This window comes from Lepidochelys olivacea, assembly GCF_965140295.1.
Source record: "Lepidochelys olivacea isolate rLepOli2 genome assembly, chromosome: 1".
NCBI lineage: Eukaryota > Metazoa > Chordata > Testudines > Cheloniidae > Lepidochelys > Lepidochelys olivacea.
Genome location: NC_140411.1, coordinates 187468814 through 187496085, shown reverse-complemented (window position 1 = coordinate 187496085; position 27272 = coordinate 187468814). Strand labels below are relative to the sequence as shown.

At 44.5% G+C, this 27272-nt stretch overlaps 1 protein-coding gene across 1 annotated transcript; it reads right to left on the bottom strand.

The window, feature by feature from the left end:
• Positions 1-400: 400 nt before the first annotated feature.
• GJA5 (gap junction protein alpha 5) lies at positions 401-26201 on the bottom strand. Its single transcript, XM_084617430.1, has 2 exons — positions 25859-26201; positions 401-3662 (listed from the first exon to the last, which is right to left on the bottom strand). The coding sequence occupies exon 2, from the start codon at positions 3636-3638 to the stop codon at positions 2538-2540; it is 1101 nt and encodes a 366-aa protein (XP_084473556.1). The 5' UTR covers positions 3639-3662; positions 25859-26201; the 3' UTR covers positions 401-2537.
• Between the last annotated feature and the right edge of the window lie 1071 nt (positions 26202-27272).

Here is a 27272-nt window from a genome sequence, read left to right as displayed (position 1 = left end):
TTAAGGCCCTCCTCCTGGTTGACTGATTTTGATGGAAGCACAATTGAACTCTTCAGGCTGGATTTTGCTACCCTTCATCCCTTTGAGAACATCTTGCAAAGCTACAACCAGTGCTGTTTGTCCCTAGCTGGCTTCCTGTGTTTCTTCTCTTCTCTGATAAACCAGAGGGTGTGGGGTGTTCCCTTGACTCCACTAGCTGGTAAAACAATAGTTTTTCAACATTTATAGTTGGCCATATATTTCCTCCGACCCCCACCCCTCAAACACACAGAATTCCAAGCAATGGCCCACGTTTGTTTTGGGAATCTCTGTGATAGCTGACAGGCAGAAGTTGGAATGGAAACCCATAGATGTTAGCAACTCATTCTTTCATTCTTGGACACATAAGAGGAGACACATGAACAATAGGAAATGATATCAGAACTTTATTAGGACAAACTAGGCACAATTGTTTAAAAACTCTTGTTCAGGAGAGCACACATCTTTTCCTGATTCAAAAATACCTGTACATAAATCACTTACAAACTAAAATGTTTCCCTCCTGGTTCATGTGCAGGCAACTGTACCAAACCATGCACTGCATTGGACTCAAGGAGTGACAATCACTTTCAACAGCAGATATAGGAGGGAATAGATCAGTCCTGTCTTAAATCACTCCAAGCCCATACACACACAATTCAACCATTTATAAGCAGCTGCACATGTTCAAAAGGGCAAGGTAAATGAAAGGGAACAGGTTGAACTAGGACTAGTTTATCCTCCAAAGACAGAAAGATAAACTTAATCCCCTTGTTTCATTTCTGCAATGACCAAATTAATGGGGATCAAGGTTGGGTTTGGGGACTAGGAACCACCCTAAGTGCTGCTTGAACAGCCTTGCTCTGGGATCCTCGTTTATCTCATTACCAGTGTTGCCATCTGATGAGAGCTCAGGTTGACCTGTGTGGTGAAAAGAATCAGTGCATTTGTCGATTTCTGAACGAATAAGAACTGGCAGACTCAGCAGAGCGGCCAAGGACTGATGGATGCAATAGAGGCTGGTCAGTGCTCTCACTCCAGAATGAGGCTGAGGTTAAGGTTTATTGGCCGGGCAGGGTTGAGGAAGCTTGCACAACCACGGCCTGTGCTGTAACTCTTCTGAGGATGAACAGAGGACCTCACTCTCCAGGGCTGTTGGTCTAGCATCCTTTCGATAGAACTAAATGTACTTAAAACGTTTGTTAAAGAGAAAAAAAAATCATGTCTTTTCACACCAGAGTCTCTCCTTTTTACGAGTGACATATTTGCATCCATGGGAAAATTTGTTTATTTTGGTTAAGTGGACATTTCTCTTGAAACTAGTCTAATAAGTAACTTGGGAAAATTCCTTAGGCCCCTTCAGCAGGTAGCCTGGGTAATATCCCAGGGTCTATCTGCTGGCCTGACCGTGGGATGAAGGTATTTCCACAGTTGGACACTAAGGCACTTTATTTTTTGGAGGAAAACAGACAATTCTTAACTACCAGTCAGATCTTGATGGGGCTACATACATAATGTTAAAAATTCAAGTAGAATTCATTGCACATTTACGTGGTATAGGTAAGGCAAGGTGGTATAATGTGTCTGGGCCCAGGCAGAGAAAAGGGAAGAGAGAGAGAAAAATATAAAGCATTTCATTCAAAGGCCTAGTGCAGTGGTTCCCAAACTTGTTCTACCAGTTGTGCAGGGAAAGCTCCTGGCGGGCCGGGCTGGTTTGTTTACCTGCCACGTGTGCAGGTTCAGCTGATCGCGGCTCCCAGTGGCCGCGGTTTGCTGCTCCAGGCCAATGGGAGCCGCTGGAAGCGGCGGCCAGTACATCCCTTGGCCCGCGCCGCTTCCAGCAGCTCCCATTGGCCTGGAGCAGCGAGCCACAATTGGCCGAACCTGCGGACGCAGCAGGTAAACAAACCGGCCCGCCCGGCAAGGGCTTTCCCTGCACAAGCGGTGGAACAAGTTTGGGAACCACTGGCTTAGTGTTTTATTTCTGTTTTTCTCAGGAGAGAAAAGTTGTAACTTGATGTGCTTGCAAAGTGGATGTAGCTCCATGTTAAAGTAATTTCAAAGCAACAATGAGGTGGCCAGTGTATGGCTTGGTGAGTTCAATATTGCAGCTCCTGGCCAGCCTCAGTTTTAAGGGGGAGATGCAATCTCTGGAGATTACAGCTCCTGCTAGCCAACATTCCATCTCTATCTGAGTGACTAGGAATGGCAGGTCCTGTGGTCCCTGTAGGTGGCGCCTCTCCATGAAATATGAGGTTGGCTACCATCTGCTGTATTTTCTGCAAATTAAGTGCTGTGTTCAGGCTCCTGGCAAGTTGCCAGTCCGCCCTTTATTGGGAAAGTTTGCCCCTGTTCTAAGGCTTGAGAAGTGTTGTCTGGAGTAGGGCAATGCCATTCACTAAAAAGGAGCAGAGGGCTGTAAAACAGAGAGCAGAATGGCACGAGTTCAAAGTCCACACTGCAGAAGTTTTGCTTAGCATTGAGGCTTTCCCTCCCTCCTTGCCCCACCTGGTAACAGGTCACACGGACAGGTCATCTGACCTAGTCTTACTGCTGGCACGGCTGGTCTTGCTGAGCCTGCGTTTCTCATTGAAATAACCATTGGAGACCTGGTGGGGGGCAGAGTCATTGGGTGCCTCAGGACTCTGTGCATAGCTGATCTGGATAAATTGGCCTTCTCCAGCTGCATTCTCTTGACTCTCAGTGGCAAAGTTGTCTGTGTTCTGCTGAGTGGCCATTTTATTGCTGAAAGGACTGATGAATTTCCCATTGGGATTGACCAAACACTGATTAAAATCTGGAGGGGGAGTGCAACTTTGAGCCTTCTCCACTTGCGGTGCAGGCTCCAGTTTGCCAGCAGCCATGGTGGGGCTGGGTTTGTAAGATTTAGCACACTTCTGCTTGGCTTTTTTCCACCCCAGGTGGTACAGCTCGGCCAGACTCAACAAGAGCGACAACATCGCCACGGACAGCATGAAGATGATGAAGACGTTCTTCTCTGTGGGCCGCGAGACGTAGCAGTTCACAGGGTGAGGGCAAGGGTCCCGGTGACAGGTGTACAGAGTCTGCAGGAAGATCCCATAGAGGATGTATTGTCCAACGATGAAGACCACTTCCATAGTGATGCGGATCAAAATGCTGTAGACATAGGTGTTTAGCAAGCTACCCTGGAGTATTATTTTCCCACTTGATTCCTCCCCACTGGAGAGCTCTACCTTCTCTGCCACAGGGTACTCCTGTTGATGGTAAGTGTCACCACTGCTTCTAATCCCCTTTGCCCTCATTTCTGCCTCCTTCATTTTTCTCTTCTCCTCTATGCGCACTGTGTGCATCGCATGCCCCATGTACACCAGGGATGGGGTGGAGACGAAGATGACCTGAAGGACCCAGTACCTGATGTGGGAGATGGGAAAAGCCTTATCATAGCAAACGTTCTCACAGCCAGGCTGCCGGGTGTCACACATGAAGTCAGACTGCTCATCTCCCCACGAGGACTCTGCCGCTGTGCCCAACACCAGCATCCGGAAGATGAAAAGCACGGTCAGCCAGACTTTTCCCACCACGGTGGAATGCTTGTGGACCTCTTCAAGGAACTCTCCCAGGAAGGTCCAGTTATCCATCTCTGCTCAGTGGAGCCACAGCCTCTGTGGAAAAAGGATGGCGAGAGAGAGGTTCTGAGACAGGTGAGGGGAACTCATATCCTTAAATCAGAAAATGCTGCATTTGAAAGGCACTGAGAGGCAGTCAGGAATCTTCTGTGAATGTGTGTACTGAAACACCCTTCTGAAAGAAACCCCCTCCCACACTCCCACTTCAGTGCTTTATAGCCGTGTGAGTTCAGCATCTGGCTTTGAGCCTCATGCTAAAGACAGGACACCAAATTAGATGGTTCATTGATCTGTTCTGGTTGTGGTAGATTTTATAAAATATAAATTAGTATAAAGACTACAGAGTGATAACTTGGCTGTTAAACTATTTGAGATGTACCAGATTTTATTCTTGATTCAGGAAATATTTACTCTGTGGTCTGAGCTTAAATTTATCCTCTATGGAACCTGCATCTAAGGTGGTTCTCCTTCTGCTGTATGGATAGCAGAACTGTTCTCTTGGGACTCCCCAAATGTACAGATACTTTGAGAGGTGAGATTTGAATCCAAAGCTAGGACTGAGCAGTATCCTTGCACTTCCTCTTGCTTATGCTGGCCTTCTGCTGTAGCCTATTTAAAATGGATGTATCAGTGGCACAGACATGCTAGATGTTTGAAATGCATGCAGCATCTTCTTACTCTGCTGGGTTTCATTTCAGAATTGAGTGCCACCATTCAAATAAATGTGTAGGAACCCCCCCCCCCAGCTCTATGATTTCATTTTGTTGTTGCTGTGTGTAGTTAATTCCAACAATTTCAGACATAAATCATAAACATTTTCTGGGCCAGCAATGATCTCAGGTCCTCTTCCAACCTTGTAATCCAAATTCTGATCGTTGATGCTTGCTTCAGAAAAACCATTTGTCTGATACAGGAATGCTGTAAAATCTTAGCATCAGGCCTTGCTATTTTTAAGTCAAAATTCACCATTCAGATGAAAAGAAACCTCCCTCTGTGATGTACCATGGGACTAAAATTATCTATAAAGACCATTAGTTAGTTATAAAGGTCAGATGCGAGGCATGGGAAGATGATCTTGTACTGAAAGCTCAGGGTTAGGAATTGAGAGATCTGGTTTCTGTTCTATCCCAGACTCTGCTAGACTCCTTCTGGTCAAGTCACTTAATCTCTCTGTGCCTCAAATCCCCATCTGTAATATGGAAATAATGGGTTTAATTCAGCCTTACTGTAACTCTGGAGTAAGAGAGATACAAGAGAGATTAATTTGGTCCAATTATACTTACCATACCTACCTTACAGGGGCATCATGTGGCAAACATCTGTAGAAGAAGTTGTGATCCAAGGGCAGATGTGCTATAGGAGTGTACAGTGTTTTGATGTAGATAATATGCCCTTTCAAAAACAAAATATCTTATGACCTCTTAACAAATGGAAAACATAATAACTACAATGGCAAGATAATAAAAATCACCGCACGAGGGAAATACTGACACCACAAAGGTCCAGAAATGTAAGTCTTTCTTAATCATTCTTTGTCTTGTCTACAAGTGCTAATGACTCTCCCTGAGCAAAGATTGTATAGCTTCCATGGAGAGTGGAGTTTCAGACTTTATTAAATTATGAAAATTTACTGCAGCAATATGGTTGAGATTTTCCATGCATAAAAGTTGAAGTATGCAAGGATATGATTTGTATAGGAACAATAAGTTACCCCCTTGTTAAATAGAATGGGGAGTAAAATATAGCACTGTACATGGTGCTTTATACTACAGTGTATATGTACAGTGTCATCCAGTTACAGCTCATCGTGGGTTTAATCCTCAAAACTGGCTTTGGCTGCTCTGTGCTGCTGCAGGCTGCCCTTAAGGGACAGCCAAGAATTCCCCCTGACAGAGGAGAGTTGTTAGGTGGTTGTTCACTTCCCCCACTCCATGTAGGGAATGTTTCAGGATGGGGATGGTGCATGCCACAGATGGGACTGGGCAAAGTGAGTGGATGGGGCTCTGGCTGATCCTGGATGGCACACCTGCTTCCATACTAGACCACTTCCATTGCCATAATGTAGAGCCACCCGGAGGCTGCTCTAAATTATATTAGAGGCTGTTTCAATCCCCAGCCATCTCAGAACTTGGGGAGCAGTAAAGTGGCTTAGTCACCTGTTCCCTCCCCACAGCTGCACTGGATGTAGATTTGGTGCCACCAAGGATCTGTCCCACCGTCTGAATTTTCTGACTTTAGTTCATATACAGTTTCAATGTTGTGGGAAAATGCTATAAGCAGACAAGGGATTAAAACAGGCTGATATGTTGGTGATATGAGTTATTTATAAATAGTTACTATGAAATGATGCATTATGTTTCTTGGATGTTGCTTGGTAACTCCATAATGGGAACGATGTGGTATCTACCCTGTTATCTCCTGATAAGTCTGTAAATAGTCTGTTACCAGTGAGTCCAGTGTGCCATAGCATAGTTGTATGTCTGAAATGTTTTTTCTGCCGGGCACAGAGATTTAGCTGTACACTTTTCTCTCATCTTGTGCGTGTGCATGTCCACTACTTGCATGTGTTCCTTCAGGATTCTGCCTTTGCTAGGGAGCCTCCCATAATTTGAAGTAGATGGGTGACTGATACTGCCGATAATATTATGTCCTATCAACACTGGTTAATGCTAGTTGACTTCTCTCTGTATACCCTCTTTGGTAAGGCAAAAATTTCCAGTGCCCGCTTTTGCAGTAAAAAGTTTTAAATTCAAATAGTTGCCACACTGGTCTTCTGTGGACTGGAATCATGGACTTAGCTCAATTTCTCATCAGTTCTAATGGTTTTGGTCTCACACTGGCATTTTGTACAATGTTCAGATGTTTCCAAAGTACTAAAACTTGTTGCTCAAGTTATAGGACTCTGCAGTTCTAGACATGAATTAAATATAAAAATCTAAATTAATGCAAGATTAAGGTGAAAAAATAAAATGTATGAAAAGTCCAGAAATAATGGAAAGGGTTCTTGGGTAACATTAATTTACCCACATTACACATTCATAATATTTCCCGTGACTAACTGGACTGTTTAAATACATACCTAACTTTATATACTATGGGTTGAGTCTATAGTATGGGTTGAGTCTTCACTAGGAAGAAAGGTGTGTTCTTAACTCAGGTAGCTAACATGAGGTAAAATTCTACTGAAGTTTACTCCTGGGGGAATTCTGTGCCCTGCGGGGAAGAGGCACAGAATTCATATCTGCCAGAGATTTCTTGGCTCCCCCGCAGAAAAATGGGGGAGCAAAGAAATCTGTAGGGAACACACGCCCCTTCCATGGCAGCCCAGGCACATCTGCTGGGAGCAGCCAGCAGCAGAGAGATCACCACTGTGGGGGAGGAGGGAGGCTGGGCATGCCTCCATGGAGAGACATTAAGGGGGTGGGGTGCCAATGAGTGAGAGAGAGACTTACTCTGTCCCTCTTGTCCCTGTTGCTGCATCCTGGGCTTGGAGGTGTAGTGTGAAGCAGGCTCTGTCTCTGAGGCAGAGCAGAAATGTAACAACTAAACAGGCAGGCTGCTGATGTTCCCATTGTTAATTAATTGTTCCCACTCTTAGCCCTGGTCTACACTACAAGTTTAGGTTGGATTTAGCAGCATTAGATCAGTTTAGCCCTGCACCCGTCCACACTACGAAGTCATTTTTTCTGACTTTAAGGGCTCTTAAAACCGGTTTCTCTATTCCTCTCCGACAAGTGGATTAGCGCTGAAATCGACCTCACTGGGTCCAATTTGGGGTAGTGTGGACGCAATTCAAAGGTATTGGCCTCTGGGAGCTATCCCAGAGTGCTCCATTGTGACCGCTCTGGACAGCATTCTCAACTCAGATGCACTGACCAGGTAGACAGGAAAAGCCCCGCAAATTTTTGAATTTCATTTCCTGTTTGGCCAGAGTGGCGAGCTCTTCAGCACAGGTGACCATGCAGTCCCAGAATCGCAAAAGAGCTCCAGCATGGACCGAACAGGAGGTACTGGATCTGATCGCTGTATGGGGAGACGAATCCGTGCTATCAGAATTCCATTCGAAAAGACGAAATGCCCAAACATTTGAAAAAATCTCCAAGGGCATGAAGGACAGAGGCTATAACAGGGACCCGCAGCAGTGCCGCGTGAAACTTAAGGAGCTCAGGCAAGCCTACCAAAGAACCAGAGAGGCAAACAGCCGCTCCGGTCCAGAGCCCCAGACATGCCGCTTCTATGATGAGCTGCATGCCATTCTAGGGGGTGCCCCTACAACTACCCCAGCCCTGTGCGTGGACTCCATAAGTGGACTCTCACGCAACAGGGATGCGGATTTTGGGGACGAGGAAGATGATGATGAGGAGGAGGAGGTTGAAGCACAGGAAGCAAGCAGAGAAGCCATTTTCCCCAACAGCCAGCAACTATTTTTTCACCGAAGAAGGGACCTCTGGTGAGTGTACCTTTGTAAATATAATACACGGTTTAAAAGAAAGCATGTTTAATGATTGATTTGCCCTGAAGACTTGGGATGCATTTGCGGCCAGTGCAGCTACTGGAAAAGTCTGTTAACATGTATGGGGATGGAGCGGAAATCCTCCAGGGACATCTCAATGAAGCTCTCCTGGATGTACTCCCAAAGCTTTTGCAAAAGGTTTCTGGGGAGGGCAGCCTTATTCTGTCCTCCATGATAGGACACTTTACCATGCCAGGCCAGCAGCACGTAGTCTGGAATCATTGCATAACAAGGCATGGCAGCGTATGGTCCCGGTGTTTGCTAGCATTCAAGCAACGTCTGTTCTTTAGCTCTCTGTGTTATCCTCAGGAGAGTGATATCATTCATGGTCACCTGGTTGAAATAGGGGAATTTTATTAAGGGGACATTCAGAGGTGGCCGTTCCTGTTGGGCTGTTTGCCTGTGGCTGAACAGAAATCATTCCCGCTGTTAGCCATGCGATTGGGTTAGGGGTGAAGCACTCATCCCAGAGAATTGTGTGTGGGGGTGGGGTGGGGTGGTTAGTTGGGTTTGTGCTGCACATTAACCCAAAAACCGCAGCCCCTCCTTTTAAATGGCCAACCCAAGGGGTGCTTGGTATGTGAAATGAGGGCGCTGCTGTTTGAAACCATTCCCACATGTTAGGAAGGTTAAAGTAGCCAAAAGACTGTGGCTTACCATGTCTGCCTGCAAGCCGAATTCTGTTGCCCGCCAGCCCTGCGTGTATGATCTCTCACACCATACTGGCAGGCCCTCAATATAAGAGGCAAAATGCAACCTTGTAAAGAAAGCACACATGCTATGTAATGTTAAGAGCTTGGTTCACAGTGAAAGAGTCTACCCATTGTTCTCTAAAATGTCTCTTTTAAAAGACTAATCTCCCTTTTTTCCCTCCCACAGCTGCAAATGTTTCATCACTCCATGTATCATCTCTGTCCCAGAGGCTATCAAAGATTAGAAGCTGAAAAAACTGTACTCGCTGAAAGAGCCCAGCACAATGCGTGGAAGGAGACAATGTCAGAGTCCAGGAAAGCACAAAATGAACTCGAGGAGAGGAGGGACGAGGGAGAGGAGAGGGGGCAGGATGCAATGCTGAGGCTACTGGAGAATCAAACTGATATGCTCCGGTGTATGGTTGAGGTGCAGGAAAGGCAGCAGGAGCACAGACTGCCGCTGCAGCCCCTGTGTAACCAACAGCCCTCCTCCCCAAATTCCATAGCCTCCTCACCCAGACACCCAAGAACGTGGTGGGGGGTCTCCGGGCACCACTCGACCCCAGAGGACTGCCTAAGCAACAGAAATCTGGCATTCAATAAGTTTTGAAGTGCAGTGTGGCCTTGTCCTTCCGTCCTCTCCTCCTCCACCACCCAACCCGATGCTTCCCTCCTACCCCACCCCTCTCGGGCTACCTTGGCAGTTATCCCCCCATTTGTGTGACGAATTAATAAAGAATGCATGAATTTGAAACAACAATGACTTTATCGCCTCTGCAAGCGGTGATCAAAGGTGGGAGGGGAGGGCGGTTGGCGTACAGGGAAGTAGTGTGAACCAAGGGGGCGGGTTTTCATCAAGGAGAAACAAACAGAACTTTCATACCGTAGCCTGGCCAGTCATGAAACTGGTTTTCAAAGCTTCTCTGATGCACAGCGCACCCTGCTGGGCTCTTCTAACCGCTCTGGTGTCTGGCTGCGCGTAATCAGCGGCCAGGTGATTTGCCTCAACCTCCCACCCCACCATAAACGTCTCCCCCTTACTCTCACAGATATTGTGGAGCACACAGCAAGCAGTAATAACAATGGGAATATTGGTTTCGCTGAGGTCTAACCGAGTCAGTAAACTGCGCCAGTGCGCTTTTAAACTTCCAAATGCAGATTCTACCACCATTCTTCACTTGCTCAGCCTATAGTTGAACAGCTCCTGACTACTGTCCAGGGTGCCTGTGTATGGCTTCATGAGCCATGGCATTAAGGGTCCCCAAGGATAACTACAGGCATTTCAACATCCCCAACAGTTATTTTCTGGTCTGGAAAGTAAGTCCCTTGCTGCAGCCATTCCTACAGACCAGAGTTCCTGAAGATGTGAGCGTCATGTACCTTTCCCGGCCATCCCACATCGATGTTGGTGAAACGTCCCTTGTGATCCACCAGTGCTTGCAGCACCATTGAAAAGAATCCCTTTTGGTTTATGTACTGGCTCCCTTGGTGGTCTGGTCCCAAGATAGGGATATGGGTTCCGTCTATCTCCCCACTACAGTTAGGGAATCCCATTGCAGCAAAGCCATCCACTATGACCTGCACATTTCCCAGAGTCATTACCCTTGATAGCAGCAGGTCAGTGATCGCGTTGGCTGCTTGGATCACAGTAGCCCCCACAGTAGATTTGCCCACTCCAAATTGATTCCCAACTGACCAGTAGCTGTCTGGCATTGCAGGCTTCCAGAGGGCTATCGCCATGCTCTTGTGAACTGCAAGGTCTGCTCTCATCTTGGTATTCTGGCACTTCAGGGCAGGGGAAAGCAAGTCACAAAGTTCCATGAAAGTGCCCTTACGCATGCAAAAGTTTCGCAGCCATTGGGAATCGTCCCAGACCTGCAACACTATGCGGTCCCACCAGTCTGTGCTTGTTTCCCAGGCCCAGAATCGGCATTGCATGGCATGAGCCTACCCCATTATCACCAGGATGGCCAAGTTGCCGTGGCCTGTACTTTGAGAGAAGTCTGGGTCCATGTCCTCATCACTCTCCTCACCGCGCTGCTGTCGCCTACTTGCCTGCTTTTGCAGGTTCTGGTTCTGCATATTCTACTGGATAATGCACGTGGTGTTTAGAGTGGTCACAACTGCCGCAGAGATCTGAGCGGGCTCCATGCTTGCCGTGTTATGGCGTCTGCATGGGTAACCCAGGAAAAAAGGCACGAAACGATTGTCTGCCGTTGCTTTCATGGAGGGAGGGAGAGAGTGGGGGGCCTGACGACATGTACCCAGAACCACCCGCGATGATGTTTTTTGCTCCATCAGGCATTGGGATCTTAACCCAGAATTCTAATGGGCGGTGGAGGCTGCAGGAACTGTGGGATAGCTACCCACAGTGCAACGCTCCGGAAGTTGGCGCTAGCCTCAGTACTGTGGACTCGTTCCACCGACTTAATGGTCTTAAGAGGGGACAAACACAATCGACTGTATAAAATTGCTTTCTAAAAAATCGACTTCTGTAAATTCGAACTAATTTCATAGTGTAGACATACCCTTAGTCAATTAAGGCTCCTTTACCTTGCCAGAGTAGTGTAAAGGAGGCTTCTTGTGTATGACAGTAACGGAATACTCAGCTAGGAAAGTCTATGGGCTTGGCTACACTTACATTTTATAGCGCTCTAACTTGCTGGCTCAAGGGTGTGAAAAATCACCCCCCTGAGCGCAGCAAGTCAGAGCGCTTTAAAGCACTAGTGTGGACAGGCTCCAGGCTCATGGAGGTGGATTACCAGGAGCGCTGGGAGAACTCTCTCCCAGCGCTCACACTCGCACTTCAAAGCGCTGCCACAGGAGTGCTCCCACAGCAGCCCTTTGAAGTTTCCAGTGTAGCCATGACCTTAGTGCTTTCTCCCTTTTTTTCCCGTGCAAGAGAGGCACAATGGGGTTAGATTACAGCTCAGGATCTATTTTACTTATCCATTTAAAAAAAAAAAAAAGCCGGACAATGATTAGCAAAATTGTCTGACTTTCTTGTGTGAAAGTCTGAACAATTTAAAGCAACATTCTACTTTACAGAACACCAAACACCAAAATAAAAGTAGTGTAATTTAAATGAAAATCCAGGATTATAACTGGAATGCAGGGTCTTGGTTACCAAGCATTTGTAACTTAACTTTCATATGTTTAGGAAATGCTGAACAGTTATTGTGATTGTTTTCCTGTATGGTAGTTTAAATAAATTACCAAAATAAGTGAAACTGGTGTGATTATATTGCATTATTTTGACAAATAATTTTGCATTTTTTGGTGCAGAATTTCCCCAGAAGTAGAAGACATGTCAGTTTGGAGTTTTCATAGGAATGAGCTGATTGAGGCAAACTCTAGGCTCCTCCATAGTCTTTAACTCCACCTGCTAACTCATGAAAATGCCATACTGCCTTGTATTCACTAGGATTTTACCTCATGGTAGTTAACTCAAGTTAAAAACATTCCTTTTATTTGTAGTGAAAACAAGGCCTGTATGCAATGTGACAAGTTAATAATATTATGAGAACCTTATCTTTTCCACATTTGTGTCTTTAAATTTCAGATCCTTAAAATTAATATTAGTTTCTGTAGTTAATTTTTTGTGCATTTTTAATAGTCATAGCAGTGAAGTGAAAGTTGTAGCTGCTGTTCTGCTGTCTGTGATGTCACAGAAGTAGAACTGTATTAGGCTCTGCTAAAATCTTAGCAGATGCCTGTTGAGCATACTAAGAAGAGTTTATTTTCAATCACTGACAATCTTATTTGCTTGTTAATTCATCCACCCTGCAACTTAGATTTTTCCTCACTAAGGACCAGTCCCATTATAAGACTGGAGGTTTTTGTTTAGCTGGTTTTTAGGTATTAGTGAGCTAGTAAGCCATTCATAAAGCTTCAGCCAGGGTTTGCAAACATTTTGAAGTCATGACTTTGTTACAACAGAGAAAAGTTTCAGGACCCCACCCCATCGTCCCATAAAGTGAAGAAAGCTTGTCACAGTCCCCTGAAACCTGTTTCTGACCTCCCCAGGCTTGGTTGTTTCTAGGGGTTTTCCCTGCAATAAAACTCCGTCCTCGCCTTCTGCTTCTGAGAAGGAAAGAGAGAGAGAGAGTGAGTGTGTGTGTGTGTGTCTAAGCCCTTTTATACTCCTAAACTGGAGCTAATTGGAGACCCCCGTGATCTAATTCCAGTGTGACTCAGCAAATATACCTCTGCACATCTTTGCAGGGTCCCATCACCTGATATCCAGATGACTCAACAAAAGAGCTCTGCATATGCATACAGAGTCTTAGAATCTGCTGCCCTGTTATAGTCCCTTAGGCTGCTAACTTTATACTGGATCAACAAATGAGCTGTGTGAACTCATGAGATCTTGGCAACAGTGGAAGTTCAGCAGAGAAAGTGTATGTGACAAAGACCAGCTGTGTACAAAATGATGGCCATCCCAGTTTTAATCGTCACCTGGAACAATATTAATGTTAGGGGAGACCAAATATCAAAGAGCCGGACGACACATGGAATCCAACCAACTTTATGCCTTGCGACAGAAGAATTCTCAGATAAAAATGCTTCAGCAAAAACAGCACGTGTTAGAACATCAAGCTGGCCTGAGTACAAAGCATCCATATCGGCTGTCATTTGTGTTACCTTCTTCTGGAGGAGGTAAGTGTTCAAGTTCCTGGTTTCCCTTTATTGATAGCACATGATCTGAATGACAGACAGGCAGTATTTTAGCCAATATGCACCAGTACTTCTTGCTCTGGATGACACACTGACCTTGACAGATGGTGATGGCCTCAGGGAAAGGTTAAGAAATTCACACTGATGAGGTAGGTGGGTGTGGCTGTTACAAAGCCACATGAGTTTCTGCACTTTGCAATTTCCTTCTTCCCCTAAGACTCCACTCCCCTTCTGCTCTGGAGTTGCCAAAAATCCACCAGCTCCCCTCTTTGGAGGACTGGCTGCAATATCAGCAACAGTGATATAAATAGCTGAGCTCAACACTTTGCACTAACTTTTCGCACAAAAAGGTGACAGGAGGACGCTGGCCCTGCAGGATGCTTCTAAAATTAGCAGAGAGACTGATTATAGAAATGCATCGGCTCCATCTGGGCTCACTTCTCCCCTTTACATGCCACTGGACCCTGATTTGGACACAGTGACCGTGGACATTCAAATAAACTCTCAGGCAAATATTCATTTGTCTGCCAAAGGTCTGTTAACTGGAGACAGAAAGAAAGAAAAGAAAATAGTGGCGTGATCTCTCATGTGTCTGATATCTGGTTGAAGTGGGGCCGGGGTGGGGTGGGGAAGTGGGAGATGTCAGGGAACTGGCAGATCATACACCTGGTAAGAATTGGCAGAGTAGAGCGCCTCCGGCTCCCAACATTCACCCTACACTGGGGAGAAAGGCATATTTGGTGGAGGAGCCAGCTCTGCTGGCTTTACCCCAGTGAAGAGAACCATTACCTCAAAGGGGGGATTTTCAGTTGTCCAGTTACAGACAGACTCTCTGGCTCCTTTGTGCTGCCTGAGCAGGACAAAGGGAACTACATGGAATGTGAGAATCTGGCCCTTCATGTCCTGTAGAAGTGCTAATCACTTGCCAGCCATTCACACACAGAGAGTGCTTTTATCTGTCCAGATCCCATCACAGACTGACAGAGTTCAGATAATAACACGTTTCCATAATACCTCTCATCTGTGTATCTCAAAGAACTGTGTAATTAAGCCTCATAATACCCTGTGAAGACCGTAGGTGCCATTATCTTCATTATGAGGATGGGGGCATTGAGGTGGAGAGAGACTGAAGCCCATAAGTGCCTAACTCCCATTGAAATGATAGGAGTCAGACACCTAAATACTTTTGAGGATCGGGGCCAAAGTGGCTTATTCAAGGCCGCACATTGAATCGGAGGTAGACCTGGTGATGGAACCCTGACTCCCAAACCTATGTACTATATGTCCCCCAGGGATCTGTACTGAGCCCAGTCCTATGTAACATATTCATAAACAATCTGGAAAAAGGGGTAACCAGTGAGGTGGCAAAATTTGCAGATGATACAAAACTACTCGAGATAGTTAAGTCCCAGGCAGACTGCGAAGAGCTACAAAAGGATCTCACAAAACTGGGTGACTGGGTAACAAAATGGCAGATGAAATTTAATGTTGATAAATGCAAAGTAATGCACGTTGGAAAACAACAATCCCAACTATACATATAAAATGATGGGGTCTAAATTAGCTGTTTCCAAGATCTCTTTCTTGAGGAGTGTCATTGTGGATAGTTCTCTGAAATCATCCACTCATTGTGCAGCGGCAGTCAAAAAAGCAAACAGAATGTTGCAAATCATCAAGAAAGGGATAGATAAGACAGAAAATATCATATTGCCTCTATATAAATCCATGGTATGCCCACACCTTGAATACTGTGTGCAGATGTGGTCACCCCATCTCAAAAAATATATATTGGAATTGGAAAAGGTTCAGAAAAGGGAACAAAAATGATTAGGGGTATAGAACGGCTTCCGTATGAGGAGAGATTAATAAGACTGGGACTTTTCAGCTTGGAAAAGAGGCGACTAAGGGCGAATATGATAGAGGTCTATAAAATCATGAGTTGTACAGAGAAAGTAAATAAGGAAGTGTTATATACGCCTTCTCATAATACAAGAACAAGGGGCCACTAAATGAAATGGATAGGTAGCAGGTTTAAAAGAAACACAAGAAATTATTTTTTCACGCAACACACTGTCAATCTCTGGAATGCCTTGCCAGAGGGTGTTGTGACGGCCAGTACTATAACAGGGTTCAAAAAGGAAGCTAGATAGATTCATGGATGGTAGGTCCATCAATGGCTATTAGCCAGGATGGGCAGAAATGGTGTCCCTAGCCTCTGTTTGCCAGAAGCTGGGATTGGGTGACAGGGCATGGATCACTTGATGATAATCTGTCTGTTCATTCCCTTTGGGGCTCCTGCCATTGGCTACTGTCAGAGGACAGGCTTGATGGACCTTTGGTCTGACCCAGTATGGCCGTTCTTATGTTCTTACTAATCTACAGACTGCACAGAGAGCTCTGCTTTAACAGATTCCATGACAAACTGGAGCTCAGGCTCAAACTGGGACCTGGTGGTCTCTTGACACTAGAAAGAGTTTCTTCGAGGGAAACTAACAGGGACTATCCCTTGCCATGCTGCCATCCTCAGCACATACACTGGCTGAGCCAGTAAGGAGCTCATCTCAAGAGGATGTCACTTGTGGCATATTTTACAGGCCACAGATCCAATTAGAGTGCCAGAAAGGTAGAAGAGATCCTTTCTTTCAGGAAAAAGGAAAGGAGTACTTGTGGCACCTTAGCGACTAACCAATTTATTTGAGCATAAGCTTTCGTGAGCTACAGCTCACTTCATCGGATGCATACTGTGGAAAGTACAGAAGATCTTTTTATACACACAAAGCATGAAAAAATGGGTGTTTACCACTACAAAAGGTTTTTTCTCTTTTGTAGTGGTAAACACCCATTTTTTCATTCTGTACTTTCCACAGTATGCATCCGATGAAGTGAGCTGTAGCTCACGAAAGCTTATGCTCAAATAAATTGGTTAGTCTCTAAGGTGCCACAAGTACTCCTTTTCTTTTTGCAAATACAGACTAACATGGCTGTTACTCTGAAACCTTTCTTTCAGGAATGTATACAGCCTGCATCCACCGGATGTTGCTTTTCTTCAGTGCCAAGCTCTGGAATGGAGGGCTTTTCCCATCTGTGTAGCAATCCATCTCCCCAAGAGGCAGTAGTTAGGTCAACAGGAAAATTTTCCTGTCAACCTAGAGCTGTCTACACTGGAGGTTAGGTTGGTTTAACTGCGTCGTTCAGGGGTGTGGATTTTTCACATTCCTGAGCAACATAGTTATACTGTCCTAATTTCCTAGTGTAGACCAGTCCTTTTTTGGGGAGGACAGATATATGTTAAAATAGGAGTGGTAATGCAGGAGAGTGAGAAATGCACCTGTGAAAGGTGTGCTCCTTAAAATTCAGATGTCTGACAGTTGGAGCATAAAGTGGTACTAAAACCTAACACAGCAGTGTGTGATCCCTCTTTACTCACATTGGCTGTTTCATATGCAGTCAGGTGATGTCTTCCAGATCTCGTGTGTGTGTGTGTGTGTGTGGGTGAGAGAGAGAGAGAGAGAGATCAGCCTGGTCTTCCTTACCAAGGCATGCAATGAAACAGACTGGTTTCCAGCCTGTGTGCCAGTGGTCAGATCTGTGCATAGATCTGGACCAGCCTGGATCCCAATCACTCTTGCTTAATAGAGGGGACTTGCATGTTCACTCAGGTTCTTCTCCAGTCCCTTTGGCCAGGCTTGTGTGTAAGTCAGATGTCCCTCCACTCCCTAGTCCCTCTTCTCAGTTCACTGAGATGTTTGTGAGGATCACACTGATATCTGGACCCTCAGCTCTTCCTTGATGAAGTGTCCTTTTCTTCCACACTCCAAATGTGGAAAATCTCAGAATTCACAAAAAAGGGGAGTGAGAAGATTAGGGATTTGAATTAGTTCTTACCTCCTGAACACACACGCACACACATGGCCCTCACTGAACACCTTCAGGTCGATACGTCAGGGATATGTCATACATGCAAGGCAGCCTGATGCAGAACATTTTAATCTGAAGGGTTGGTGGAAGTTTTAAAATTTCCAGTTGCTGAATGGCTCTGAGTATTATTGTTTGGTCTGTGGAACCTGATGCTCTCTGTTCTTGATCAGTGTAAAATCATGTATTACCATAGCCAGATATTTGGGGGCAAACTCAGCTTTGGTGTAGTCAAGCTGGATTCAGTGGAGTAACATCAAGAATGAATTTGGCCCATAATATTTTAAAACCTTGATTTAAAAGAACATTAAATTACAGTATTAATAAGGCCTGCTATTGGCAGGTGCTTAGCACCTTCAGAGTCCCTTGGGATCCTTTCAACATGTGCAGAAGTGGACCTTTAATGGGCAAAAGGAATGCAGTAGATGCAATAAAACTGAACTTTAGTTAGCTAAGTAAAGCATGTGATACAGCACTGTGCAAGCTTTTACCTGAAAACTCAGTTCATTTTGATATAAGCAGAGAGACTATATGGACTGAAAACTAGCTGAAGGACAATAAACAAAGGGGAATGATAACTGATTGCAGGAGAGGTGGAGGTGTCCAATGCAAATCCTTTTTCTTCTTCCTCTACAAAATATCTGAAATTCTCACCTCCATCTCAGTCCTCAGTGCTAAAATCCTGGCTCATGTTATCTCTCAACATATGTGACATATAGCAAATTTGGACAGCTATTTGCACTCAGAACTAAGTCTGGATACAATTTGTGGGTAGTTTATTTTGTACTCTCTCTCGCTTTCACTCACACACACACACCTCCCCTCCCCCCCCCCCCGTGTTAAAGGCTCCTTAATATGGTTGCCAAGTCAACCGCTCAACAATTAGGAAATGCCAGTATTACGGTTACTTGTGAATCCTTCATTCAGCGCTCTTGTGTATATGCATTATAATACAGTCTGTAATTACATGATCACATATTATGATTCCACAGGATCCCTGTTTCCTTCATTGCTCAGGATGGATGGTGCTCACTGAATGAGCAGCTATTCGATATTTTGTTTTATCCTCCTTGTTCAGTGTAAGGTCATATGCCTTATTTTACTGCACATTATTCAAACCCTGCTCTGAAGCCAGAATTATTATTTCCTTGTGGGCTTTTCTATGGTGCTCATCACTATAGTTTTGAGTGCTTCACAAACACTAATTTATCTTCACAACATCTCTGTGAGGTGAAGGGGTAGTATTATCCTCAATTTACATACAGGGAACGGAGCTACAGAGAGATTAATGCCAAAAGGCCCCTTAATTTTGGGTACCCAATTTGAGACACCTAGGATCTACTTTTTCAGAGTACCTATTACTACACGGCACTTCATAGTTAATGAGGCCAATGCAATCAGATTGCTAGTCTATTTTCAATCAGATTGCATTGGCCTCATTAGCTCTACAGAAGTGATTTTCCTTCCCTTGGTATTCACCGCTTGTTGTCAACTGTTGAGAATGGGCCACTTCCACCTTAATTGAATTGGCTCTTTAGCACTGACCCCCCACTTGGTAAGGCAACTCCCATCTTTTCATGTGCTGTGTATTTGTACCTGCCTACTGTATTTTCCACTCCATGCATCTGATGAAGTGGGTTTTAGCCCACGAAAGCTTATGCCCAAATAAATTTCTTAGTCTCTAAGGTGCCACAAGGACTCCTCTTTGTTTTTGTTGATACAGACTAACACAGCTACCACTGTGAAACCTAAGGCATGTCAGTAATAGCACAGGCATTGCTCGCTTACAAAGAGAGACAGAAGCACTGGTGTAGCAAAGCTCTCTCTAGTTCCTCCATTAGAAGAGGTTGACCTCTTATTCCTTTACAGATACAACAGGCAGTTTTTTTATATCTACATACCCATTACTTATTGTATGGCTATAAGTATTTCTTTGTTTCAGGAAAGTTCTGAAGTGTGGAGTTGTTCACAAGGATCTCCCTGTTTTCTGTCAATTTGCCAGAAAATTGATTTCTTTCCCTCTTTATACATTCTGATCCCAAAGATCGAAGTTTGCCCGGTGTCTCCTGAGGGCTGTTTCTAATTTTAAGACTTTGTCCTCGTGCCTCACACAACAACACCCGAGGCGTGCCACATACGCTCTGAAATGCTCTGTGCCGACCATGCCGGACTGCTGAATTACTGATTCCAGTTAGTCTATTTTCAATACACTGAGATAAGTCAGAAAATGAGGCCAAATCAGAGCACAATGTGTGAAGTCTGTGTGAAGGTCAAAAAGGAAAAAGGGTTGGGGTAGGAAGTCCTGCGTTTTCTGCTAAGCTACAAATTCCTTCTAGCAAAGCTCTGGAATTCCAGATCCCAAAATATTAGGAGAAAATATAATGTAGGGAGGAAAAAAATAGCTGTCGCTTATAGTTGCAGAAATGTTTAGCATAGTTCCCAAGTGAACAGAGCTTTAGCAAGTCGGACCAGTATTTTGAACTCTGAACCCTCAGGAATTCTCTCAAATAGCAGAATCAAAAGATGGGAAAAGAAGTGTTTGCTCTCTCCTCTCGGGTGAGTTTCAGAAAAAAAAAGAAATACACAGTTGATTGGCTTATACTGAAAATGTACCAACAGTGTCAGGGATTTTAGAATAACTGTTTAACCTATGCCCAGACACAACACGCACACATGCACACGCGCACACGCACAAATACATATACAAAGCTCTTTATTCACAGATTTAGGACAGCATAGGCAGCAGCAGTACAAACCGCCCACACATGCTACCCAACCAACGTACTTCACCCCTAACCTGTAGAAACCCCATTGCTCAGTTGTGTTGGCCCATTCAGTCTAAGGGCCTCTCATCTGAGTTTTGCCAACAGGCTGTTGATTTAGTCCTTTACAAAGTGGTTATGTATACTCTATCAACTGGACTGTGACAACTACTCAATTTAGCTAGGCCATTGAACTGCCCTCAGAACGTCACAAAATCCTCTAGAGACTTCGCTATCGCTGTATTGATTTAATGGGGAAGGTGCTCAGCTACTATAGCTAGCTAACTAGGTAGAGTGAGATTATATAGGGTCACTACAAACATTTGACTGGTTTGGACCGAGAAGTTAGGAGATGAAAGGCTCTGTCTCCCATGACAGGCCCTGGCACTAGCTCTCCCACAGTGGGAAGGATAAAGGCAACAATTTACAGCTGGTTATGTATTGAACTCTGTTACTATAATACCACAAATATTCAATATTAAAAGGTAAACACAATGCAAGCATTAAAAAACAAGAAGTAGTTGGGGAAAAATAGGTTCAAGAAAAGCTATTAATGAGAATGGAAAGTGTTGAGTGTTTGTCTCTGTAGGGCTTTATAGTTATCAGTTTTTAACTGGGTTTGCTGGGATTAGGATGTGAACCAAGAGGAAGTTCAAAGAACAAAGGGCTCACAGCCCTGAGACTCAGTTACTGCACATCGCACACAATACATGTGATAAGGACATTTTAAAGAGGTGGCACTGTACATTTCCATTGCTCTCCCTAGGAATGTCATGCAGCATTCTCAGGCTCTATGTAACGGCAGAGCTGGGATGTGACATCCTCAAGGAAATGAAACTGGAACATTTTTTAAACCACTCAGCATGCATTCGAAGAAACCTGCTCCCAATCTACTATGTGAAGCATTTATACATTGGACCCTTGCAATAGCAAGAAGTTCCCCACACCCTCCTGCCTTAGGACAGCTTCACTTAAAAGCTGAGGTTAACTTTAACCAGTGCTGCAGTCTGCACATTTCACTGTAATGAGGCTATTTGGGGCTTTCATTCCACCTCATTGAGAGTTATCCCAGCTCACTACCGGCAGGTTCCTCTATAACTTCTGTAGTTGCTTGTAATTAAAGGATTTAAATTTTTAGAATGGCCATAATTGTCCTTAGTACTAGTCTGGATGTTATAGAAATAAATGGAAAAAAGAATGTGTGTGTCCACGTTCTTATTCTTTTTATGGCTACCCTTATCTTCACCTCCACCACCGTTTCCCCTGGAATCTAGTAACGTGACTTCCCTTTGATACCTCTGCAGCTCTATTCTTTTTTCTAAATGACATTTTTACCTACCTGATGTTCGATATCTCCTCTCTGGTCTCCTTCTTCTTCCTGGGGCTCCTTCTTCTTCTTTTATAGTCTTCTTTTCAATTGTTTGTTCTATACACCTTTAATCTTTCTCTCTCTTCTCCCCTTCTTCTCCACCCACTTCCTCTGTCTGTCTGTCTCTCATTTGATTCCCCCCCCACTTTCTGCCTTTCCCCCTCTTTCTCTCCACCTACTCCCTTTCTCAGTCTCTCTCTCCCCCCACACTGTCCCTCTCTGTCTCCTCCCCAGTTCCCCCCCCCGCACTTTTTCTCTGTTCTTTGCACTTTCTCTCTCAAATCCAAGTATCCATCTTTTTTGCTTCTTTAAAAAATATCAATTTCATGTGTTTTCTGCCATTCTTGGGCTTTCTCTCTCACCCTGGGCTGTTCCTCACTGCAGACACGCTGAACTGACTGCTGGCTTCACACTGTCCCTTCCAATTGCCAATACACATAGTTCATGCACCTCCTCTCTTAGATAACAAGTCCTGGTTTCAAACCTTTCTTTAAATTAAAAGAGACGGAGCTGCCCCCTCACTTATCCCAATCACAGCCAAGGAAGTTCCCATGGGACCAAAACTAAAGAGAATGTTGGGTAGTATTTTCGGACTCTTTTATTAAAACCCAACCAATCAAGCTGAGTTCCTGTGGTGCAAGGGGGATCTCTTATTTAGCCAAGAATGCCTTGCACACAAGAAAAACAAAATAAACATTCTAAATATAAATACATGCACAGCTCCAAAAGTTAAAATAAACCCCAAATACAGCATGCTTCATTTGGAGCACAGGAACATAGGAAATGTCATACCAGCTCAGATCAGAGGTGGGGCACTCCAGAATCCCATCTTTGACCATGGCCATGTCCAGATGTGCCAGAGGATGGGGCAAGAAACCTCTTTATGGACAATATGGAATGACCTGCCTCAGGGGACATGTCTTCCTAACCCCTTCACATAGAGGTTGCTTTATGTCCTAAAGCATGAGGGTTTATATGACTTCTAAAAATGGTTTCATCCTAGCTAATGTTGGCTGTGCTAATTACCCATACTCATGTCTACTCCCATTGTTCATTTCTATTTAATGGTTGGCCTCAGTGGTAAAAACAAATGCTGAGATTCCAGCAAATCTGAGCTATGGCTGCTGGCAGAAAACAAAGCTGATAAACGTGTGATGTGGGCTTTGGCAAAAGAAAACTATACTCTGCACAATGGTTTCACCATATGCTTTCTCTGGTAGCCTTACTGCCCTCAGTAACCCTACATGTAGTCAGAAGTATTTCTGTCCCATCCATATTATACATTCGCAGTGATCCTTACCTGCTTACATCAGCTAAACCAGATCAAGTCATTTGAGAAGGGAAGGTTGTTCTTGTGAACTGAGTGGAGGGCGAAGAACCAGGAACTGCTAAACTCTAATCAGAGCTCTGCCACTGATTTGCTGTGTGGCATTGAGCAGTAAAGTTAACTCTTGTTACTATATGTCTGCTTTATAGAAAAATCTTGTGTAATAGAAAATGATAACTTTTCTATAGGTTTTGTTGAACCTTCATAGGTTATTAAATAGACAATTATATACCTGCTATGGAATTCTATTGTATAGACAAAAAGAAACAAACAAAAATATGTGGAAAGGAGAACAATATTAAATTATTTAGGTTATTTAGAGTAATTTCTATAGAGCCTTATTCAGTTTCCACAGAACCCTATTATCCCTATTAATTTTGATAGGATTTGTCCATAAAGGCACATCTATAAAAAGGTGATAATACAGACCTAACTGACCAGGGTGGTTTTAGGATTGATTTGTTAATACTTGTGCTAGAGGGGTGCATAGTGTTGTTATTGCTGTGTATGCTATAGCTGTAATGAAACCGAAACTGCCCTTGGTGGTACTTTGCTGTACACACGGAATGATCTGATCTGCTTTTCCTGGCTTAGTTCTTTATTTTTTTCACCCTAAGACTGAGCCAGGAGGATGCACTCTTCATTGGGTTGATCTGTGAACCCAGATAAGATCTGGTTCAGCTGAATGAATATAGGGGCTTTCTGTGAGGCTATTTATATGTTTGTGTCTGTGTGTATCATGTATGGTGTGGGGCAAATCCTGTCATATTATGCAGTCACAGAGTCCCCTGCCCACAACAGACCTGGGTTATTCTGCTGCATGGATTGGAAGCAGGATTTAAGGAACCTGTGCACCAGGCGTGCCCTGCTGTACCTTCTAGAAAGAGCTCGGTTTTTTTTGAGGACACCTTGTGTGGTGTCGCACAGCAGGGAGTTGGATGACAGCAGGCGAGTAGAAGGGAGAGGTGAGAGAGGTCAGTGTGCTGCTGCTTTATGGCTCCATTGGCCAGACACTGTCTCCCACCACCCACATGGCTACAGGGCACAGGTGTTGTGCGGTCTCCTCCAGCTTGAGGCTGAGGGAGCAGCTGTTCTGCCACACCACAGCCTGAGAAGAAGGGTTCATAGAAGCATAGAATATCAGGGTTGGAAGGGACCTCAGGCGATCATCTAGTCCAACCCCCTGCTCAAAGCAGACCAGCCCCAACTAAATCATCCCAGCCAGGGCTTTGTCAAGCCTGACCTTAAAAACCTCTAAGGACGGAGATTCCACCACCTCCCTAGGTAACCCATTCCAGTGCTTCACCACCCTCCAAGTGTTTCCTAATATCCAACCTAGACTTCCCCCACTGCAGCTTGGTCCTCCTCTCCTTTCAAGAGGCTCCCATGCAAAGCTCAGATGCTTTGACTGGAGAGTGAATTTGGGAGTGAAGCCTCCCCAGGACAAGTGGCAATAAGAAGTGTAGTCCACAAGATTACCTTGTGTAGCCTGCAGACTGCTCTGCATTGCCCTATCAGAGCTATCTAATCTCACCCAGAAAAAAGCCGGAGCAAGATTCTGAGCAGAGTCTCAGCACAAGGACTGGTTAGCATTTAGCATTGGTCCCATCTGTCGTTAATGAGAGTATTTATCCTGCACCATAGACTTCTAGTTAACCTACTAAACCAATAAAAAGGCTGGTTCCATTTGAAAATGGGTGTGAGTACAGGGTGCAGGCAAGACTCATGCATTTGAAGGGGGTACACACCACATAAAGATAATGCTCTATGAAGCTCATGCTCTGTTGGGAAGGCTGTTTCATGCAGGGGCATGTGCTGTCTTGAGAGCCTGGCAGTTTTGCAAAGCTGGTTCAGGGGAGGCTAAGTTGTTCTCTGAGGCTCTTGGTTTCAGGGAAGGGAGGGGGCCTGTTACACCCGAGGAATGTATCTTCTCTTTCTAGCTTTTCTACACAAGGGGATTTTAGAAAAACAAATCCCACCTGGACTACCACCAATGGTAGCACCTGTAGGAACCCTTCTGTAGCCATGGCTCACGTGGCCTCACCACTCAAGTAAACCTGCTCCTCAGTGTGCCAAAAAACACAGAAATCCACTGGAGCCTTGCTATACTAGGACAGTGCTCCTAGCAATGTGAGCCAGGTGGCATTTTTTTTCTAAAGTTCCCTGAAGTAGATGTGACAAAGGGAGACCTTCCTTGCTGTGAACTCTTTGGGAGCAGTACAGTTGAGGAGGAATCTTCAGTCCCAAAATATAATTCCCATGGGTGGACTGTCCCTCTGAGCACTGCATCAGCGTGTGATGATAAAACCGTAAGAGCCAGATGAGCCATTTTTTTGTAGTCACATTTATTCTTTTAGTATAAAATCTTAAATGTTTTGAATTTAGTAAGATGTTTTTCACCCAAATTTCTCCTGCCCCAAAGTATTAATCCAAGATAGACACAGCAAAAAAAGGTGAGGCACAAGAATGTCAGATTCATTTGCATTCAGAAACAAAGTTTTAAAGAGTAAAAATCAGGGCAGATTTCCATCTCGGTAAGTCAGAAGTGAACATCTTCCCTGAAGTAAATGGTTAGTTGCAAGTCTTGTGTTAGCTGTAACAAAGCATTGCATTGCTTCATCTTCTGCTGCCGGTACTACTGGCTACCTTTCACCTCCTTAGCATCTCAGAGCATCTCAAAGCATTTTGGAAACATGAATTTAATTAAGTCTCACAGCAGTCCTGTAAAGGTGAGAATTGTCTCCATTTTACAAATGGGGAAACTAAGTCATGGAGGGGCTAAGTAATTTGCCCAGGGCTTCAGCAAGTCATTTGCAGAGCCAAAAGCTGAACCCAGGAGTCCTGACTGCCTATCCGTGACTCTAGCCACCAGACACTGTTCCCTGTCTTATAAATATACACACTCCGGTTAAATCAATAACCATCTCACACAAGCATGTTATTTCAATATAATAAGAAGAAAACCATAAACTGTTACCTCTTTCTGCTGATTCTGGACAGGTGGATGGAACAACACACTATGCAGGGGGGTGAAGGTTACTATTAGCTTTGGCATAGACTCTAGTGCAGGCTGGAACTCATCTCTTTGCTAGTGTCCAGTGCTCAGTAGGGCTCCTTGTCTGGGGAGGACCCTTTAAATGGGGCAAATAAACACCAGATGGCTCCTGGAACACAGCCTCTTGTAGTCTGACACTAGCTGACTGGCTGGAGATTCCCTAAAGCTTGAAGGAAATAAGCTGGGGTTTCCACCTCCTGCGCTCTGCCTGACATGCACTGGCAGCTGTCTGCCTATTGCTCTTTTAAAGAGTTGTCCTGGATCGGGATATAAATGTGATCTTACGCAGGCTGTATTTTAAGCAGCAACTTGGCCCAAGTTCAGCTCTTCCTCTGGCTCCCAGCTACTCTATTTTTAATGAAGGATTTGGGGTTATCAGAAAGGAAGTCAAATTGTTTTAGGAAAACAATAGCAAAGCAACTAAAAGTTTATTAGCTTCCTCCCCGGGGCCTGGAACCAACTTGTCAAACTACTGAAAAGATGGCAGGGCTATTTATTTAAAGGGCTGATGACAAGCCTCACAATTTCATTCCTGTTTGTCTTTGTGAGAACAAAGGAAAGTAAAAAAATCAAAAGGGAGCAGACATTTCTAATTGTTGAAAGGTGAAAGTAGGAGTTTAGGGTGGGCAACTGCTATGATTATGGTGGGATTTTCATGATAAAATGAATGTTCACCCACACTTTTCCAAGGCACCACAAAAAAAATCTCCTTGCTGATGGAAATCTTCCATGCTAAGTCTTAGCTCAGCCTTTGCCTTTAAGTAATAGTTTGAGGGGAACATTTCTTCAGCCATTTTGAGCTATGCAAAGGAGAAAAAATACAGTAGGCTAATGGCAGGGCCATGAATAGACCTCTAGTCTAGTTACAGTCCAGTGCATTACCATTGGCCTATTAAAAATATTTACATTGCTCCAAACTAGCTGCAATCAACTCCTCCACATGGTTATACCCGCATATTGGTGACATGACTCTATTAAAGTCACTGGAATCATGCTGGTATAAGAGAGTGGAGAGCCATGCTGCTACATTTGCAAGCATAAAATGTTCAGGTTGGCTAGCCCTCTCTGGGCACTTTCACTGTTTGCACCGACAAGAGAGAGAATAAAAAAGGGAACTAGGTTCTAAGCATTGGCAAAATACCTTTATCACAAAGCAGCAACATTTACTTACGGTGCTAATTACTTAATTGTGGCCTTATCCTGCTCCCTTTGAACACAATGGTGAAACTCATCACTAACTTCAATGATGCAGGAACAGGTGCCTGAGAGACTGATTCTGAAAGGCACCGAGCCAGCACAGTTTCAAAATTCTCACACTCCCAACCTCTGAGCAGCT